The 19,305-nt window shown below is 39.7% G+C and overlaps 1 protein-coding gene and 1 long non-coding RNA gene across 2 annotated transcripts in view; one reads left to right on the forward strand and one right to left on the reverse strand.

Moving 5' to 3' along the window:
• Positions 1-18,148, reverse strand: LOC119476044 (dixin-A-like). Its single transcript, XM_037749221.1, is given in 20 exon segments — positions 1-1,651; positions 1,737-1,816; positions 2,775-2,883; positions 3,120-3,216; positions 3,296-3,368; positions 3,575-3,724; positions 4,099-4,164; positions 5,942-6,013; positions 6,157-6,210; positions 6,360-6,464; positions 6,561-6,611; positions 6,749-6,802; positions 7,099-7,185; positions 10,584-10,687; positions 10,772-10,884; positions 13,336-13,437; positions 13,691-13,922; positions 14,163-14,288; positions 16,927-17,056; positions 17,906-18,148. Coding segments are annotated over 20 exon segments (1,878 nt in total). The 5' UTR covers positions 17,969-18,148; the 3' UTR covers positions 1-1,641.
• LOC119476045 overlaps positions 18,127-19,305 on the forward strand; it is a 10,480-nt gene continuing 9,301 nt past the window's right edge. Inside the window, exon 1 of the long non-coding RNA XR_005203933.1 lies at positions 18,127-18,239. This is a non-coding gene — a long non-coding RNA (uncharacterized LOC119476045). The remainder of the gene's footprint in view (positions 18,240-19,305) is intronic.

Here is a 19,305-nt window from a genome sequence, read left to right on the forward strand (position 1 = left end):
TTTTTAAAACAAAACTCAGGCTTTATTTCAACATATCTGTCTTTCTAACATTCAACAAAGGTCATTTTTATTTGTAACAGACCATATCCAAATTTTGTAAAATATTCAGTCAACAAAACAATTCCTAAATAACCATCTCACCAGCAAATTGTACATTTTACAGTACAGGCAGTTATGGCATTCAAACAAGCTTTATTTAAAAGTAGACTGATGCATATTTCAGTTGGCTTGTTAGTGAAGGCAAACACATTGATCTCAAATGGGAAGCTGAGTAGAGGAAAAGGTCTGTACTGATCTCATACACACATGCACACACACTCACACACACACAAACCATAAATAGTGGGATGGTCCATTGTTCCAGGACAAAAGTGTCCTTTAAATCTCTGATGTAAAATTCACATCCACGCACCTTTTTAACAAGAGCAGAAGCATTCTCATCTCACAGGAATCTCTCTTTAAACAAATAAGAGTCATAAACTTAAAAAAAAAATAAAAAAATAAGGACATCGTGAAAATAATTTTACACAATTGTACAAAACAATTTCATAAAGTAAACATAACAACAGTGCTGTTCATCTGCATTTCTACACGAACATTTCATGAAAATTCATTCCAGCATCATTTCTATTTCACTGACAGAAGTTCAGTTTGAGCATTTCTGTTTACATGCTAGTGAACTACAGACTGACATTTAAACCCACAACTGGATTTGGTTTCTATAGTGGAACTGAAATAAACTCAGGTGTTTTTGTTTTTTTAATTTTTGCAATAGATTTTTTTTCTGTTAGGACATCTCCAGATGACTGTAACCCTCCTTATTTTTGTGTTATCTGTTATTTGTAATTAATACAACATAATAATAACAATAGAAGTTGGTATCTGGGCAGTGTGTTTGTCAGCAGCAGGTCAGAATGGCAACAAACCTTGTGCAGCACTAAAACAGAATTAACTTGTCAGATCTTTTCCTACCTCGTAACATTTCTATCATAAAAGTGGTATTTTTTCTCACCCGGAATATATTTTTCCTATTTCTTGCTATGGTAGATTGATAATACTGTATATTCACTTTACATTCACAATTAAGACTGAAATGTACCTGGGCTAAAGAACAATAGACAATACATATTTCAAACATGTAATCTGGTAGTATCTGTTTCAAATACTTCATTGCTGCACAAGGAATGAAAAGTGATACTGAACACTTCACACTTTTTTCCAATTCCTCAATACAGCACAAACATCTGGCTTCAACTACAGGAAACAACAACACAACTGTGTTTTTAGAAACAGTTAAATCAAAGCAAATGTTTGTCTACTTTTGAGTCCAGTTTTGATAATACAGCCTGGCAATAATAAGCACATGGTGGAAATAGCTTTCCTTTGTAAGGCACTGAGTTTTACGATATTCTAGACATCAGTTACAGATTTACACCGTCTCCAGAGCGAGTAGGGCTATCAGTGTGGCTAGTACCAGCGGATCAACCCAAATCTCTTGCTAACAAGTCTTACAGTATTTTGCTAATAATCTGAATCTCAAAAGTGTCCACTTGTGCCTCGGTTGAACCGTTGTCTTGATGTGCCTCTAGGATCACAGTGACCAGGAGCAAAAACAAAGTGTCATGGCCCCTCAACTTGCTCCTATAATGGCCTAAGACACAAAACATAATGCGTTGCTTTACTTCTCACGAAGACTCAGGAAAATAGAGAGAGATGCAGAATAAACATGCTGTTACCTTTCCTCACCACGGTCCTCTTCTACCCACGCAACTATTTTTCCTTCCCAGCCTGGAATGATTGCTCCATCCAGGAACACCTGCACACAGACATGAAGGATTTCATGTATAACTGACTACTCTGCTCCTATCTTCTAACCAGTTTTGTAAGAAGTACTAAGAACCTTTATTGAAGTAAAAGTAGTAATACCACATTGTAGAAATACTGTTACAAGTAAAAGTCCTGAATTCTTATATGAGTAAAAGTACAAAAGTATTAGAATCAAAATATACTTAAAGTATCAAAATTGTTGTTCATCTTTCAACTGCTCTCGTTCATCTGAGATCTGATTTTTATGATCTTATATGATATGGCATATTTGATTTGGCACAGGTTTTATGCCGGATACTTAAGGTATCAAAAGTAAAAGTACTGATTATGCAGAATGGCCCGTGTTAGAATAATATATATTATACTATTGGATTATCATTATTGATACATTACATGCATATCATCATTAATATTGCAGCTGTTGCGGCAAATTTTAAATACTTTACTGCTTGGCAGCTAAATCTACAATAATATATCATAAATTATTAGTTGATTCAAATTATTAATACAAAATAGAAATCTGTAAAGTAACTAAAGCTGTCAGATATTTGTAGTGCAGTAAAAGTACAATATTTCCGTCTGAGATGTAGCGGAGTAGAAGTACAAAGTATCAGAAAATGGAAATACTCAAGTAAAGTACAAGTACCTCAATATTGTACTTAAGTGCAGTACTTGAATAGATGTACTTAGTTACATTACATCACTGCTTATAACTATACTCAGATGCCATATGTATATTGGAATGCATTTTTGCACAGATCAAGGACTATGGATTTCATCCTTCATCTTTTAGAGTGTAGCACAAAACAGGCTAGAACCTAAAGCTGGGAGTACTTACTGTCATACAGTATACATATAATATAGTTTTAGAGTTTTCATTCTGACTAATGTGCACCAAGTTTACTATTACTGCCCTAATATCTATTTATTTCTAAGCCTTCTCTTACCTCTTCTTTCACAGTGCCAAACTCAGGATCCAGGGCCTTGAAGTGGTACCTGTAGTTTCCCTCTCGATCAACAGCTGCCTTAACATCCTTTAGAGTAACCTCACCCAACCTGTACAATGTGAACAAAGCAACTCACTCTTTTGACAGCTTGTGACATTTTATAGTTTTTTTGTTTTTTTAATTTTCTACCTATGGCCGACCAGCCTAAATGTATGTGTTAGGATTATCAGCATCACTGCAGGTTGGCAACAAATGGGGACACATTTTTAAGTGAATTAAGCAAAATACTGCCACATATTTAAATGTTTCGTAAAGAAAACACTCAATATAGACACACACACACACCTCTTCGGTATATTGATCATGGAAGGTGTTGGGGATTTTCCAGTGAAATAAAGGATTTTAGTGGATGCAGAAGAACCACTGTGGGATTGACAAACCTCTGTAATGAACAACAGAAACATAATTAGTAAAAGCATAAATATTCTGTATAATCAGGGGTAAATGTCTGAACAACTTACTAGTGCAAGGCCAGGTGTCAGAGTCTGACTGTTGGCCTTTGTGTCTCGGAGATTTCCCCCTTCCCTGCAGTATCTGGATAAATGTTGACAGCCTTTCATGATTTTGAATCTCTACATTTTGCCAAAAGTAACAAGAACTAATACGATTTTGACAGAATAAATCAATTTTATAGCACACTCTTTCATTGGTGCTCACTCATCAATCAATCACACAGTCAAATCTGATATTAAAGTGGCCATCTGCTCATTAAAGTCAGTAGTTTATGCTTGTGTCTGTACCCTGTGTGTATGCAGAGCATGCAGTCTGTCGATGAGTGAGACTATGCCCTGCTCCAGGGTGTCCAGTGTGTGGTGCTGCGGGTCGTGGTCTCTGAAGTTGTTCCTCAAACTCCTGAGTGAATCTCGGAGCAGCTGAACCTCCTCTGCCTGCTAACAGAGCACAAACATGAAAGTTAGAATGGGTAATCTGGTGTTCCTTGTGGTCAAATATAGTATGTAGCCTAGTCAGTTGGATTGTATTTGTTTGTTTGAGGGAGAGAAGGTCTTGTAACTTGGTGCAGTTATTTAATAGTTAATGTTTTATTATGTACATGCATGTGTAACATATGATTGAATTTCAATTTCCCACGAAAGAAAAGTTACAAAAACGTTGTCAATTATAGCTCTTAGAAAGAAAGAAAATCGGAATCAGCACAGAAAATAGCAATCGGTCCATCTCAAAGGAGAATGCAAGCATATAGCCGTGTGATGCTTAGTTAGCAAAATATAAACTAAGGAGCCTTATCAATAGAAACAGTACTTACGTCTGACATAGAGGGAGCTGGATTTCCAGAGTGAGAATATCCATTGTTTTCTGTGCCGGTGGGAATCTGAGAAAAAGAAAAGAAAAAGTGTTAACTGTGAAATGTATATCTGGATTCATGACTGCCCGGTGCAGACTGAATATGGAAAGGAAAACTCAACTGTTTATATTTATTATTAGGGCTCGGACACCGACAACGTCGGGCCAGCGAAGGCCCTATTGAAACTGTAAGGATTATTCTTTTTTTTCTTTTTCACGCAAATTAATCGCCTTTTTGAGGCCTTTGCCATGTTCAAAAAGTTGCTAAACTTGGCATACTTATCAGACGCGGTGAAAAATTCAATATTTTAAGGGTCTCGGGCTTGCGTGTTGCAAAATGGCTCTCTAGCGCCCCCTAGAATATTGGAAAAATTGAGCCCCTCGCTCCAGTTTCACCTACATGTATGAAATTTGGTAGACATGTGGAGACGCACAAAAAAGCCTCTTGGAGGTATTCCTAAAACTCAACAGGAAGTCAGACATTTTGTATTTAATGTGCGATTTTCGCACGTTTTTTGCGTTTTATAGGACGTGTACTTTAACGAACTCCTCCTACAGATTTAATCAGAACAACTTGAAATTTGGTCAGGACCATCTTGAGACCTTAAGGATGAAGAGTTATTCAAATGGTGAGTTTTCACTGAACGACCTGACCGTGACGTGGCGGCCATTTTGAGCCATTCGCCATGAAACAGGAAGTTGTTGTAACTCCACTGTACATAGTCCGATCTGCCCCAAATTTCTCAGGCATGGTAAGGGTCCAGTCCTGGGGACATTTACACGTCCATATTGAGTTTCACTCCTAGCGCCCCCTACTGGCAACAGGAAATGACAAGTTTTCTATTTTAATGTACTCCTCCTAGCAGGTTGACCAGATCCACCTCAAATGTGGTCAGAAAAGCCTTAAGACCTTTATGATGCATTACTGTGAAGACTGTGAGTTTTCGTTGAATTCGCCATGAAACAGGAAGTTGTTGTAACTTAAGCATACTTTGTCAAATCTGCTCAAAATTTCTCAGCCAAGATGGTGGTCCAGGCCTGATTTCATTTTCATGTCAATATATACTCATAGACCCGCCCCCTTTCATAACTCATGAACCGTTTGTTGTAGAGTCTGGAGGGAGGTGTCATTGTACTCAGCAGGGAGTTCCTGTTTCATTGGTATTGCTATCCCCGCCCCCTACACATTAGCCACACCACCTTTCATAACTTGTGAACCGTTTGTCGTAGAGTCTTGTGGCAGGCATCCTTGCGCTCATCAGAGTTCCGGTTTTATCGTGCCTGGCCGCGTCAGTCGCCGTCCCGCCAGTACCCCCAACGCGCGGGGAGGTGCGAGGGCCCGTTCATCGCTGCTCGCAGCTTTAATTTATTATTGATTAATATTTTAGAGCAGAAAGAGTCAGTAAAGAAACAGTACTATCTGCATGCTGTTTTATACGCCAACTCTCTTTGCAATTCACTCTGCCAAAGATACAAGACAAAGAGATATAAACCTGCTAGATCTTAAAACTTTAATTATAACTAGTCCATGCCTCGATAGACTAGTTCATTGAATAAGTGAAGGAGGACCTCAGAGAGTGCACTTTCCTATTGCATCAAAGTATGTTTTAGTATTAATTTGCTGATAAACATTAAAGGAAAAAAAAAAACGGCAAAGCAAAACGGTAAAAAGGCATTTAAAAAGTGAGTTCATGATTAACTTTTGGTCTGACATTTTCACACATAGCATTGAGCTGGACAGAAGATTTTGAGCCCAATGTAGTGTGTTTAACTTCCCTTTAAAATCTTAAAACTGGCTCAAATACCTGCTTTTTTATACTTTCTTCAAGCTTGTGTTTGAGTTGCTGCAGTAGTCTGTCCTTCTGTCCTATCTCCTTCTGCACCCAGCCAACAAAAGAGAAAAGGGTGGGGTTCATCATTTAGAAATACTTAATGAACAGACGCTGTGTAACATAAAACCAGGACGATTAAAGTTTAAGTGACAGGAAACCATTAAAAGAGAGGGAATGGAGTGCCTCACTTTGCTTTCGCCCCACAGCCTGTTACATTCCTCCAACTTCCACTGTAGCTCGGCCTGTAACACATTGTCATAGAGGAAGGGAACTTGCACTACATACTTATACCGTACATACTGAAAACTGTTTTGTAAACAATTTTTAACGTAGTGTTTTGAAGATTTTACATTCACTTTAATGAAAGGAAATAGATTAATAGATTTCCTACGTTCTGGTTGTTGAGTTCATCCTTCGTCATGCTGGCTCTGAGCAGCTCTTGCTTCATCTGCAGTATTGATGCCTCCTGAGTGCACAGTCTCTGCTGCTGGGCGTCCTGCACATTTACAAACCAACAGAAAGTCAATTCCTTAGCCAGAAACCAGAATTATATTCAACTGGGTAAATAACTGCAGATCTGGTTTTGTCTTACCTTGACTCCCTGCAGGTTTCTCGTCTCCTGCTTACAGCGCAACAGTTCCCTCTAATGCAAACAGCAAACAACACACTCTTAATTCAATATTAATCACAGTGTGCAATCCACAAGTGTATTCTCTCGGTAGACAAGTGAGAATTTTGTCCTAAAAATAGAAGAAAAGAACATATTGACAGTTTCAAAACCTTTAGCTCCTGAGCCTCCTCCATGCTCTGATCCAAACGACTGCGAATGACTACCTGGAAAGAGAGAGCAAAAAGGGTTGGATGTGTGTGTGAGAACCACAATGGACTGAGAAAGAAGGGAAACTGATACCCGTGTCACCCTCTGACACACACATAACCATGCACACACACACACACACACAAACCCACAGTAAAGAAACAGAAATGTGATCTGTGCTGAACACAATTAGCTGGTGTAACAAAGCAAAGAAGAGTGTGGCACAGAGAAGTGAGAGAGCAGAGAAGGTCAGAAAATGAAATCAAGATTGAGGAAAAAAAAAGATGAAAAAATAAAAGGTTGAGACTCTCACTACCAGTTGCTGTTCAGCATTGCCTTGGTCCAAACTCAAAGACACATCCTGTTCATCCTCAGGCAGTGAACCATGCAGCAGCAGGGCCTTAAAAACACAAAGGGTATAACATGTGACACCAGTTTGTACTTTGGAGGGAGGTCGCTGTGTTCAGAGAGCTCTGACCAGTTAAAGTGGTAGCTGGTAGGTTGTCTGATGCATAATAAGCACAGCATTCAAATAACCTAAAAATATTGTGTTATAAATGTTCCAGTATCCCACCAGATGCCAACCACCTCTGCACTGGTGCTGCAACCAACCATAGACTGTATATAAAGATGGACAACATAACAGCTTCCCAAAGAAGCCAAAACGTCTTGATCGACCACTTGTGGCTGGCTGCAGTATAGGCCATAAGTTTGACATGGGCCAAACTAAAAAGTCAAAGTACAGTACATGTCAAATAAAATTTGTCCCAAAGATGTTTTTTGTTATTCTAGGTAGTTCTTATCACGCTGATGTATGTTCAAGTGTTAATTTTTCTGATAAGATTGGTTTTAATTAGTTATTTGATGCTATAAAAAGGGGGTGAGACGTCATGATTGGAAGCTGTGACTGACAGCTGAGTAGTCAAGGAGCCAGAGGCTGTAACTTTAATTTCCCATAACCATCACGAGTCTGTGTAATAGAACATGTGTCAATTTGATCATAAATGTAGTTATAGAGATATTATGGTGAGTTGTTGTGTTTTTCTAGCCAAACAGCTAGCGTGGGTGGGGCATCGATACCGCTGCTCGGCCACCCGATCACTACTGCGCAGACTCTGGCTCCAAATGACGTTAAAATCTCAAGATGGCAGCTCCCGTATCCGGAATATTTTGGCTTCACTTTTGTACAGTGGGAGGAAGTGGAGACGCGTCGTCCATCTATATACATACTGTATATCCAGGGTCTGAAATTAGCAACCGCCACCCGCCAAATGCGGATAAATTGTTGGCAGTGGCGGGTAAAATCGTCAGGCCATCAACCACTTTGGCAGGAAGGGAAAACGCTAGAGATGGGAATAGAGAACGGGTTCCTAGTTGTCCTTGGCATCTCATGCCCCCCGTGACTTTTGTTTCCTCTGTATTGATGCTTTCGTTACGCATGCACAATGACGCATACACACTCTTTACCATGTTTCAGTTTGTTTGGGACCGGAGACACGGTGGAGAAAAAAAAAAGCGCTCAACAGCGTGGCGCTACTAAACCTGAGGGGGCGCACCCTATTTTTTCCCTGATAATGCTACACTGTGAAGAACAAAACCATGTGGAAATCAACAGGAGGAGAGTTAGTGACGTTACTTGTTGGCAGCCGGTGAGCAGCACAGTCCTGCTTGGCTAAATAATGGAGCTACTAACGTTAACAGAGGTGCCATTGAGTTATTATTATGAGGTGTTCAAAATCCAGTTGTTTGAAGATGTTTTCACAGCAATATAAAATAGATATTAGAGAGGGAATTATGACCTGTTTATCTTCCTAACACTAGCCCTAAGCAGCTTGCCAAGATTTGTTTAATCAGAGCAAATATTTAAATAATCATAATCATTTGAATTGTCTGTTTTTATGCAAACAACCACTATAGATTACAATTACAAAGTACAGTACAGTAATGTGTACAGTACCCTCCCACCCCTGAAAAATAGAGCTTTCCCGGAAGCTATAGTGTAATTCGAACACTGTAAGTTACCATATAATGTTTTTTGTGTAAAATATATCAAACATTGAATGACATCAGATCTAACATGTTATTCCTTCATTTAGCGCAGAGATTTCAGAAATGGCAGATACAATTTTTGAGTGGCAGACAAAAACAATACTTGCCTGCGACAGTGGCAGGCAGTGAAAAAAGTTAATTTCAGACCCTGCATATATCTCTATATATCTCTCTATATATATATATTATACATACTATATATATATATATATACAGTATATTATACATACTGTATATATATATATATAAACTGGAAAAACAAAGTTCGGAAACTTGTGTTTGATGGACTATTTCTCTGTTGTTCAAATGCTAATGGTCATTGTATTTTACATCGTTGGAAAGCCTGTTTATTTACCTTCGCAATGATGTCCAACTTGTAAGGATCATGCATTTGTGGGATGAGCAGCACAGCAGATTATGTGGGTAGTGCCCAAGAAAAATTTGCCAAAATGCTCCGTCAATGGTAAACAGTGTATTCTCCAGTTGGTATTGACGCTTGTTTTGAGTTGTTTGGTGGATTGGATGATTGAACTCTCTTTCAGTAACAAGGAACAAACAAGAAATATTGGCAATTTTACACTTTATTCATTTAATACACTGTCAGGAGCCTCAGTAGCGGTGGAAGATCCATACGCAGCCACAACAGCCTGGCACCTCCTCCTCATGCTGGTCACCAACCTGGTCACACGTTGCTGTGGGATGGCGTTCCATTCCTCAACCAGGATTCGTTGCAGGTCAGCCAATGAGGTTGTGTCGGTCACTCTAGCACGTACAGCACGCCCAAGCTGATCCTACAAGTGTTGAATTGGGTTGAGGTGTGGACTCTTGGCAGGCCATTCCATTTTCTCTACTCCCACATTGTGGAGGTAGTCTGTGATAACCCTGGCTCTGTGGGGGTGAGCGTTGTCATCTTGGAGGATGAAGGTAGGTCCCAGATTGTGGAGATATGGGATTGCCACTGGCTGCAGAATCTCATCCCGATATCTCACTGCATTGAGATGGCCTTCAATGATGACAAGCCTTGTTTTGCCAGTGAGGGAGATGCTACCCCACACCATGACACTGCCCCCACCAAAAGCTGTTACTCCATCGGTTCAACAATCAGCATAGCGTTCTCCACATCGCCTTCATACTTTGACCCTGCCATCCAACTTTCGCAGACAGAACCTGGACTCATCACTGAACATGACATTCCCCCACATGTTCAGGTTCCATTGTCTGTGTTGTCGACACCAGCGCAAACGGGCCTGACGGTGAAGGGCAGTCATTGCAGGCTTCCTGGTAGCCTTATGAGAATACACTGTTTACCATTGACAGAGCATTTTGGCAAACTTTTCTTGGGCGCTACCCACATAATCAGCTGTGCTGCTCATCCCACAAATGCATGATCCTGACAAGTTGGACATCATTGCGAAGGTAAATAAACAGGCTTTTCAACAATGTAAAATACAATGCCAATTAGCAATGTAACAACAGAGAAATAATCGACCAAACACAAGTTTCCGAACTTTGTTTTTCCAGTATATATATATATATATATATATATAGTATACATACTATGAGCAAAATTAGGTCAGTAAATGATTCCTAATGTCAGTATTTGTACTGTGTATTTACAGGCTTACATCCAATATCTAAAAAGAAAATATGAGAAAAGACAGAATATGCACTCAGCACTGAAAACTCAATATGGAAGTGAACATAAAGATTGAAAAACAAAACAACAACAATCTGTCAACATGCATGTACCTGTAAAGCAGACACCATTTTACGTGTCTCCTGCACCTCCTCCTCCAAAGCTTCACTGAGAGAACCCTCCAACGCCGTCTCCGCAACAACACGAGATGACTCAGCTACACGCACACAGACATACATGCACATAACACAGTGTTATCACATGTCCAACGATAGATCTTGAGGTTTCCTAATCAAATGGCATGCGGGTTTGTGGCGGGACAGAACTCACCACTGCTCTCCCAGTTGTTGGCGATCTTCTAGGTGGCTGCTGGGTGGAGCTCTTGGAGATGATAGTGGACTGACGGAGCTGAAACTCAAGGAGGACAAAATACTGATTAATCAATTTACTCCTGAGAAGCATGGGGGTGCGCGCATGTAAACACTTAATTACACGCAATGTAAATATAGTATACTATGTGCTACTACATACTACTTTGACCTGGCTGGGTGACATCTCAATTTGTTGTAATATAATTCTGCTTGTGCCTTTTCAGTCATATTGTATACTAGATATTATATCCTGTTTATATTTATTGTATTGTGCGATGACTGATTAAAATACTACCACTACTGCTATATCTGTAGTAATATTGTATATAAATTTGTAAGTAATAAAACTGTCAAGCTGAATACATGTCCCACTGAAGCCCTGTCTGTGCTCTCCTTAGTGACAGGAAACAAAGACATCACCGAAATCAAAATGACAGACATATTAATAGAAACTGTTAAACATACACTGTCTCTTTCTTATTGTTGAAATTCTGACTCATATTTGGGCAGAGGGCTTGTAAGAAAGGAGAGGAAGTTACACATATTTTCAAGAATCCAAACTTGCCAATTCTTGTGTGCTTTCGCAAATCAAAGCACTTACAAATTGCATGGTGCATACAGACACTATTCTTAATTTACAGTCTGTTTTCACATTGCATTGTAGCACTGTAGAATTGTTATAGTTACGGTAAAAGAAGCATAAACGCACACACACTTGCACAGGAATCCATACCCACAGCGTCTGGTCTTACCATTTAATCTGCGTCCCCCCCATAGCGGGCTACAAGTATTCATAATACTTCCAAGGAGCCTAAGTTCCACCCTGCATGTGGGTCTCTGGCATCAGCATCTTAACAAACTCATGACTTCTTCAGAATCACTGTGTGATTCTCCTCACTCTCACAAACCCCGCCCCTCGCCCTCCAGCTAGCTGTCATGGCAAACAATGCAGCAGACACTGTTGAGCATCTCTCACTTAATTAAGCTACATACTGTATGTGATGGCAGGTTCCAGTTGTTACGGCTCTGTTGAATCTCTGCCTCTCCAAACAAAATCGCATCGTCATTCTACCAATAATCAATGCATGCACTTCTCTTTCTATCATTATAAACAGACACAGACGCCTAAAACACACACAAAATATGAGGGTAAAAAGAGCACCACAGTGTCTAACTACACATGTGACTGAAGAAGATAAAGACTAGTTGTTTCTCTTTTTATATCATCTGCCTGTGGTTTGCATGGATGTCTATGAAATACCACACACACGGCAGGGTGAAGTTTGGACTACTAAAGTCATATGCTCTGTCAGGCAGTGAGACAAACACACACATACGCACACACAAATAAACCAAAGAATGAAGTCTACTGTTTCCAAAGTGTAGAAAAGTAGGTGTTGAAGATGCAAAATAACAGAGAACTGCCGGCACTTTTGAACTGTGCAGTATAAATAGCAACAAAGTGGAGTCTGTTTGCTCCCAGAATTGCAGTCTGGTGTAAAAATACATAGAGCAAATAGGCCAGCAATGCCAACACGCCTTTAGTAATGTTTTAGTTTTTTACAATTTCTTTAGCCTATCATCACAGCCCTGCATAATTCAAAATGACACAGCCTCACAGCATGATCCAGCCCATACAAATGCTTTTTGACTTTATATACGTGAATCAGAAAATGAGGATTATCCTTCAGCAAACAGGTTTCTAATTTTACATGTTTCAATTGAGAGCGCTAAGAGACTAGTTATGTACTTTTCCTCTGACGATATTATGTTCACCTGAATCAAATCTGCCTTTTACAGGGACACAAAAACAACAGATTAATGTATGCATGTATGCTGTTTATCTCACAGTTAAAGGTACAGTGTGTAGGATTTGGTAGCATGCAGATTGCAACCAACTGAATACCCCTCTGCTCACTCCTCACTTTCCAAGACAGCGGTAATGTGAGCCAGGGAGTGCAAAACTGTGGTAAAACTGCGTAGCAAAGCCATTGGCCTCGTTCTTTAGGAGCAACGGAAGTCAGACGGTGGCTGGCGGTACCACAGTTTTGCACTCTGTGGCTCCGGTTACCGCAGTTTTACAAGCGTGTCAGAGAACTACGGTGGTCTTCAGGTAATGTAAAAACATGAAAGGCTCTCTCTAGAGCCAGTGTTTGGTTTGTCCGTTCTGGGCTACAGTAGAAACTTGGCGAAGCAACATGGTGGACTCCGTTAAGAGGACCCGCTCCCTATGTAGATATGAAGGGCTCATTCTAAGCTAATGAAAACACAATAGTTTCAGGTGATTATACACTAATGAAAACATAGTTATGAATATTATATTCCATTTCTGCTAATAGATCTCCCAAAATGCTAAACACAGTTCCTTTAAGGCAATGTACAGTAAGAGCATTTGCTATAAACCATTTAAAATTGCAACTACTAAATGCGATGATTCCCATGCATGGCTGTTTTATTATTTTGAGAAACTTGAGTTTATGTAAAAGCAGATTACCTGCTAGGCTCGGGATTGTCCGGCTCATCCGGAGGTCCTCTTTCATACTGCTTAACCAGTGCACGAACACACACATTCTTTTCCACATCCAACCCCCAGCCACTAAAAGATGACAGACAAAGCAGAGGTTATTTATTGATAAATAAGAACTGTCACAGTTTTGATAACAAGTGTATAGAGACGAGCCGTATTTCAGCAGTTGTGAGGATGGTATTTTGCTGATCTGTTTGTCCACCAGACGACAGCAAAGACTACATCTAAGAAATGACTGCTGTGGCAGAAAACATTTGGATATCACAGAAAGACATTGACAGGGGTTTGTGTCTATGTTTAATGATTATTGGTGGCAGCATACCTGTGGATACGTGTGGCACGTGAAGGCTGCGAGGCATCAAGTCGTGCTGATGCCAGTGCGGCAGCGGCACCTTGTGCTAGTGCAACAGTGGAGAGAGGGTTGTGGCTGGCAGAGCCTCTCGTCAAACTCCTCCCACTTCCAGAAGCAGCCCTGTGATTGGCTGAGGGTTTGAAGTGGGCAGCCAGCGCCAGTATTATCCTCATTACAGATTTCAGATTACCATCGACAATGTCTGCGGACAGAAAGGGAACGTATGTCCCTCAGTAATGACCTATACATGTACAGTATCTGCAACATATGGTATTAACATGGGATTGCAGCTTTATAACAGAGAACATTTTTATTTTTTAAAGATAGCACCGACTATGCGGTGAAACAAAGTTTCACAAAGCACATGATATGTATGTGTAGGAACACCAGCTCTCGAAATGAAGAGAAAGAGCGAGAAAACACTGAATTTTCTGGGATTTACCTCTTGCGGATATGTGTGGCATGCGTATGTGTCTGGAGGAAATGAACTGCAGGACTTGCTCCACATTCTTCCGGCTCTCCTCTTTGTTTTGTGGAGTAACATACACCCCTTCCAGCGTTTCCCCTGCTGCCAATGTGAATGAATTTGGGGAAAGAGAAAGAAAAGAGAATTTTTAAAAATTGATGATGCACCTAGAGGTTAGGAATTTCCATCAGCAGCAAATGAGCATGACTACAGTACAGTTCAGGTATAAATTAAACTATTTAAACATTTTGGAGCAGTAATTTATTATTATTTCACAAATGTCAGTTAGTGAGTGTGTATACAGGTATGTGTGAGAGTGTGTTACAGATATAATTTCATAGTCGGTACCACTGCACAGTGTTTATCTTAAACCTGACAAATCTCAATTTGTTGTAATATAATTCTGCTTGTGCCTTTTCAGTCATATTGTATACTAGATATTATATCCTGTTTATGTTTATTGTATTGTGTGATGACTGAATAAAATACTACCACTACTACTATATCTGTAGAAATATAGTATATAAATTTGTAAGTAATAAAACTGTCAAGCTGAATACATGTCCCACTGAAGCCCTGTCTGTGCTCTCCTTAGTGACAGGAAACAAAGACATCACCAAAATCAAAATGACAGACATATTAATAGAAACTGTTAAACATACACTGTCTCTTTCTTATTGTTGAAATTCTGATTCATATTTGGGCAGAGGGCTTGTAAGAAAGGAGAGGAAGTTACACATATTTTCAAGAATCCAAACTTGCCAATTCTTGTGTGCTTTCACAAATCAAAGCACTTACAAATTGCATGGTGCATACAGACACTACTCTTAATTTACAGTCTCTTTTCACATTGCATTGTAGCACTGTAGAATTGTTGGTTCTGGTTTGCAGTTATAATTTTTTTTTTTTAACCAAGAATGGTGGAACAATATAATTGCTCCAAAAAACACACATTTACTGTGGAATCATCAACTAATACTGCAGCATTGCACAATAATGTAGCATCAAAAACTGACCAGAATAAGTTTGTGGTTCTCTTTGAAATGTGAACTGACTATGGTGGATCATTGGTAAATGAATTCAAAATATTTGCTCACTGCAGGAATGAAAGGGTTTAGGCTTCACTAAACATTTTTATGCTAATCTTTACAATATTTAAATCTAAATTATTGCATTTAACAAGAAGAGAGAAGATATTATTTACTGTATGTTTACAGAATTAGATGAACAAAGTTTCTCTATTGTTCACACTTTCATTTTCAGTTATGATTACAATTATTTCTTACAGTGGATTACCACAGACTGTGAACTTCAAAGAATCTTTGAAAAAGTGGAAATCACACCCATATGTATACTGTACATAAAGCACACCAACAGACAAACAAGCTCTATGATGGCAGGTATAGTTCATCCAACACACAAGCGTGATAAAAACATCCACAAACAATTCACAACTTGTACATAAAAACAGTACAGAGGAGGAGGTGATTTAAATATCCTCTTTCTCCAAAGAGAAAGGTACTATATTTTCACAATCCAGACTCTCACACCTAGAGGTCTGAATCAAGAGTATGAGATCAAACATTTTCTTTAAAACAAATAATGGTGGTTGTAATATGATGTCTCTTCCTAAATATACAGTTACATTTTTTTATATTCTTACATGAAAAAATGTTATACAACAGGTGTGTCATTTTTCCATATTGGGATTTGATATAGATAACTTACAGGGTGTTTTAAACCCAATTATTGTACATGTATTAAATATTTCTTCTTTCCCGTTTCCTCTACCTTAATGTGATGTAATATTATTGAACGTAGGTGATGGATTTTCTGATATATGTGATGAACAGTAAGACATAATGTTTATAAATAACATGTTTGATATTTAGAAGTATGATATTTAGAAGTATGGCTTTTGTATTACTGTTTTTATGTACTTTGTCGAATTGGGAATTGTTTGTGGATGTTTTTATGATACTGGTGTTTAGGATGAACTACACTTGCCATCATAGAGCTTGTTTGCCTGTTGGCGTGCTTTATAAATAAAGTTTGGTTTCCACTTTTTCAAACACTCTGACCTGATGAAGATCTAAGCAGGATCGAAATGTAGTCATTAAAAACATTGTGGCATGGAGTTGTGTGCGGGCGTTAGCTTTTTCTTTACTGGCACTGTTATGATAGCCTTGCACATACGTGATGTGCATATAATTTATCTTCTTAAACTTCAAAGAATCTGACATGCTGTGACTAATCAAGGCACAAGTTGTGGTATCCTGTTTCACGCTACTGCAAATTCTGGGATTGCTTGTATTGTATGTATACATAACATTTCTTAATAAAAATACTATTACATTAGTAATTTCACATGTTGATGTGCATGCACACACCTGGGACATTTTTTTTTTTTGCAAAATCTTAAAAAAACTTTGTGAAATTTAAGGTAATTTTTCTTTTTTCATTAGAGAAGTAATTCAAAAGGAAAACCCCCTCAGGTAGCTCTCACTGAAAGTCAAAACATTGCCAATAATAAGCATGTAAATAAGGGCTTACTGGTTAGCCAGTTGTGCAAGTACAAACTGGTGACAAATACAAAATGTTTCAACTATGCACCCATAGATAACCTAATTCATTTATTTAGAAACAGTTTCATCTCCTGACACCAAGATGTTTTTCCTTATTCTTCCTCCAGCATTACTACACCACATTTGTGTGTGTAAATGTGCATTAGTTTATTTACCAACTATGTCGATGAGCTGTGTGAGCACCACTCCATCCTGCAGATCATGCCTGAGGTTTGTGATAGGCGTCAGGCCTGGTTTCCTCTTCAGCTGAGAGTTCACCCAGGAAACATAGGCTGCCAGCTGCTGCTGCAATTCATCAATCAGATACACACAAATCCAATAAACCACAGAGGAGCACATGCACTGACACACAGCTTAGGGTGGGGGCCAGAAGAGGCTGAGACCATGGCATAACAAATGAGTCCCTTTGTTTATTATGTTGGGACAGGAGAGGGGAGGGTGGGGGGGGCAGGGGCAGTCTATTGTCCCACTGCCCATTAAATGTTAGGGAAGGTCAATCATATAATCTCGTGTTCAGCCCAGAGCTCCATGGTTCTGCACTCTTCTCCTGCAGCCCAGAGCTCCATGGTTCAGCCCAGAGCTCCATGGTTCAGCCCAGAGCTCCATGGTTCAGCCCAGAGCTCCATGGTTCAGCCCAGAGCTCCTGCCTTTCACACGGTGACTCCACCTTTACCGGTCTTGTTCAGTCACGTGACAGACTGTCGTCCCGGGATACAATAAAGTACGCAGCCCATGTTGAACACAACAGAGAACAATGTGCTGCTAACCCAGGACTTCTGGTTAGTTTATAGCTTTATAAGACTTAATAAAGCTACTTGGTCATCTTATTTACCGACAAACTTTACACTTAACGCTATTGCTGCCTTTTACTCCAGCTACCTGACTAACTAAATAGCTTTTTTGTCCCAACTAAGCTAAGACACACATTAATGTCAACATGAAGTCAGTTGGACAAACTGCAGAAGTGTCTACATTAAATTATGTCACTTTGTTGTTTGGTTGTCTACAGTTAACGTTAGCTAGATGTTTAGCAAATGTAAGTGGCTTCCGCTTGCTAAATGATGGCTAACCTAACGTAACACACATCAGCATTAGATGAGTAGTAACGTTAACGCTGCAGTAGGTAAACGTTACCTCATTGAAGCAGCCGTGAAGAACCTCATCCAGCAAACTTCCTCTAGAGAGTGAGGCGATCATCTTTGAACTCTAAACCCATTGAAGCTAACTGAGCAGGCTAGCTTCACTGACTCTCTGAAACAGCGGACAGACCCCTGTTACTACCGTTACTAGCTGCTGCTGTGCTCCAGCTAACGTCAACAAACCGAGACAATTGACGGATCGGAGGAGACGGCTACCGTTAGACCGTTACTCTGCCGGCGACAAGTCAATGTACCACAGTGACATACAAGACTTCCGGTTACAGGTTTCAGAATAAAACTGCATTTGACGAACACTTCCGGAATTCACTGTGAGTTAAACCTGCAGCAGACAGAATGTTTTTGGCATCATTGGGCAAAAAATCCATAATAATCTTTCAGCATATTGTAATTCAAGTGTTCTGAGAGATAACTAAACTTCTGCACCTCCTCATGGCTCTGTTTTCAGGCTTTAAAACATCTAGACCGTGACGGGAGACTTTGGCCAATCACATTTCCTCAACTGATCTCAACATGGCTGACGGGTCGCAAACTTTCTCATTTTACAGCTAAACAATACACTACAAGATGTTTCTGAAAACATTTGAGGGGAGAAATAGGCATTACAGTAACATAATACTGATTAATATTTGATCAGCGCTGCGTAGTTTGACCGTTTGATTGGAGTTTGTGAGTGATTGACAGCTGCTCAGAGAAGGCAGGCTCCAGCTCGGCTCTGATTGGTTGTTTTTCCTCTGTGAAATCTTGCAGATGCCATTAGGAGCACCGGAGGACACCGAGGCACATGATTTTTTTCAGATTAACTGTCTCACTATTGTCAGGATATAGTTCTATAAAAATAACTTTTTTAAATCATATTTGCTCCATTTCTACCCACTGCAAGTTTAAGATCAGTTCAGATCAGTTTATCTTTGCCTAAAACAATATGTCACCGACAGAAATAGAACAATGCAAAAGTGAGCATGGCTCACATACCCCCGCTCACTGCTTGACCCCAACTAAAGTAGGCCAAGGTTTTGCCCTTTTGGAACTAATGGAATTAGTCTATTGAGCACAATCTAGCTTATTAGCTCACCTTCCTCAGGATAAAGTCAGCAGAAGACAAGGAAACGAAAGTGTGACACGTGAAAGGACGGACGGAAGGACGGACACGCGGAGCGCTACTCCCGACCAAGTAGTCGCAGGGGTATAGGCTAATAATGAAAAGCTGTGGTGTAGCGGGTTAACCGAGGCTTTGATACTGAGATTTGAGGCACATACGATACATGAATATTCACTGCCAGTGTGGTAAATGGCTAAATGATGCTGGTGACAGTGACTAGCATGGCTAGCTAACGTTTTGACGTTTAGCTTGAATGGGAGGCTGCTGTAGGAATA

This window comes from Sebastes umbrosus, chromosome 17 (genome assembly GCF_015220745.1).
Source record: "Sebastes umbrosus isolate fSebUmb1 chromosome 17, fSebUmb1.pri, whole genome shotgun sequence".
NCBI classification, from domain to species: Eukaryota; Metazoa; Chordata; class Actinopteri; order Perciformes; family Sebastidae; genus Sebastes; species Sebastes umbrosus.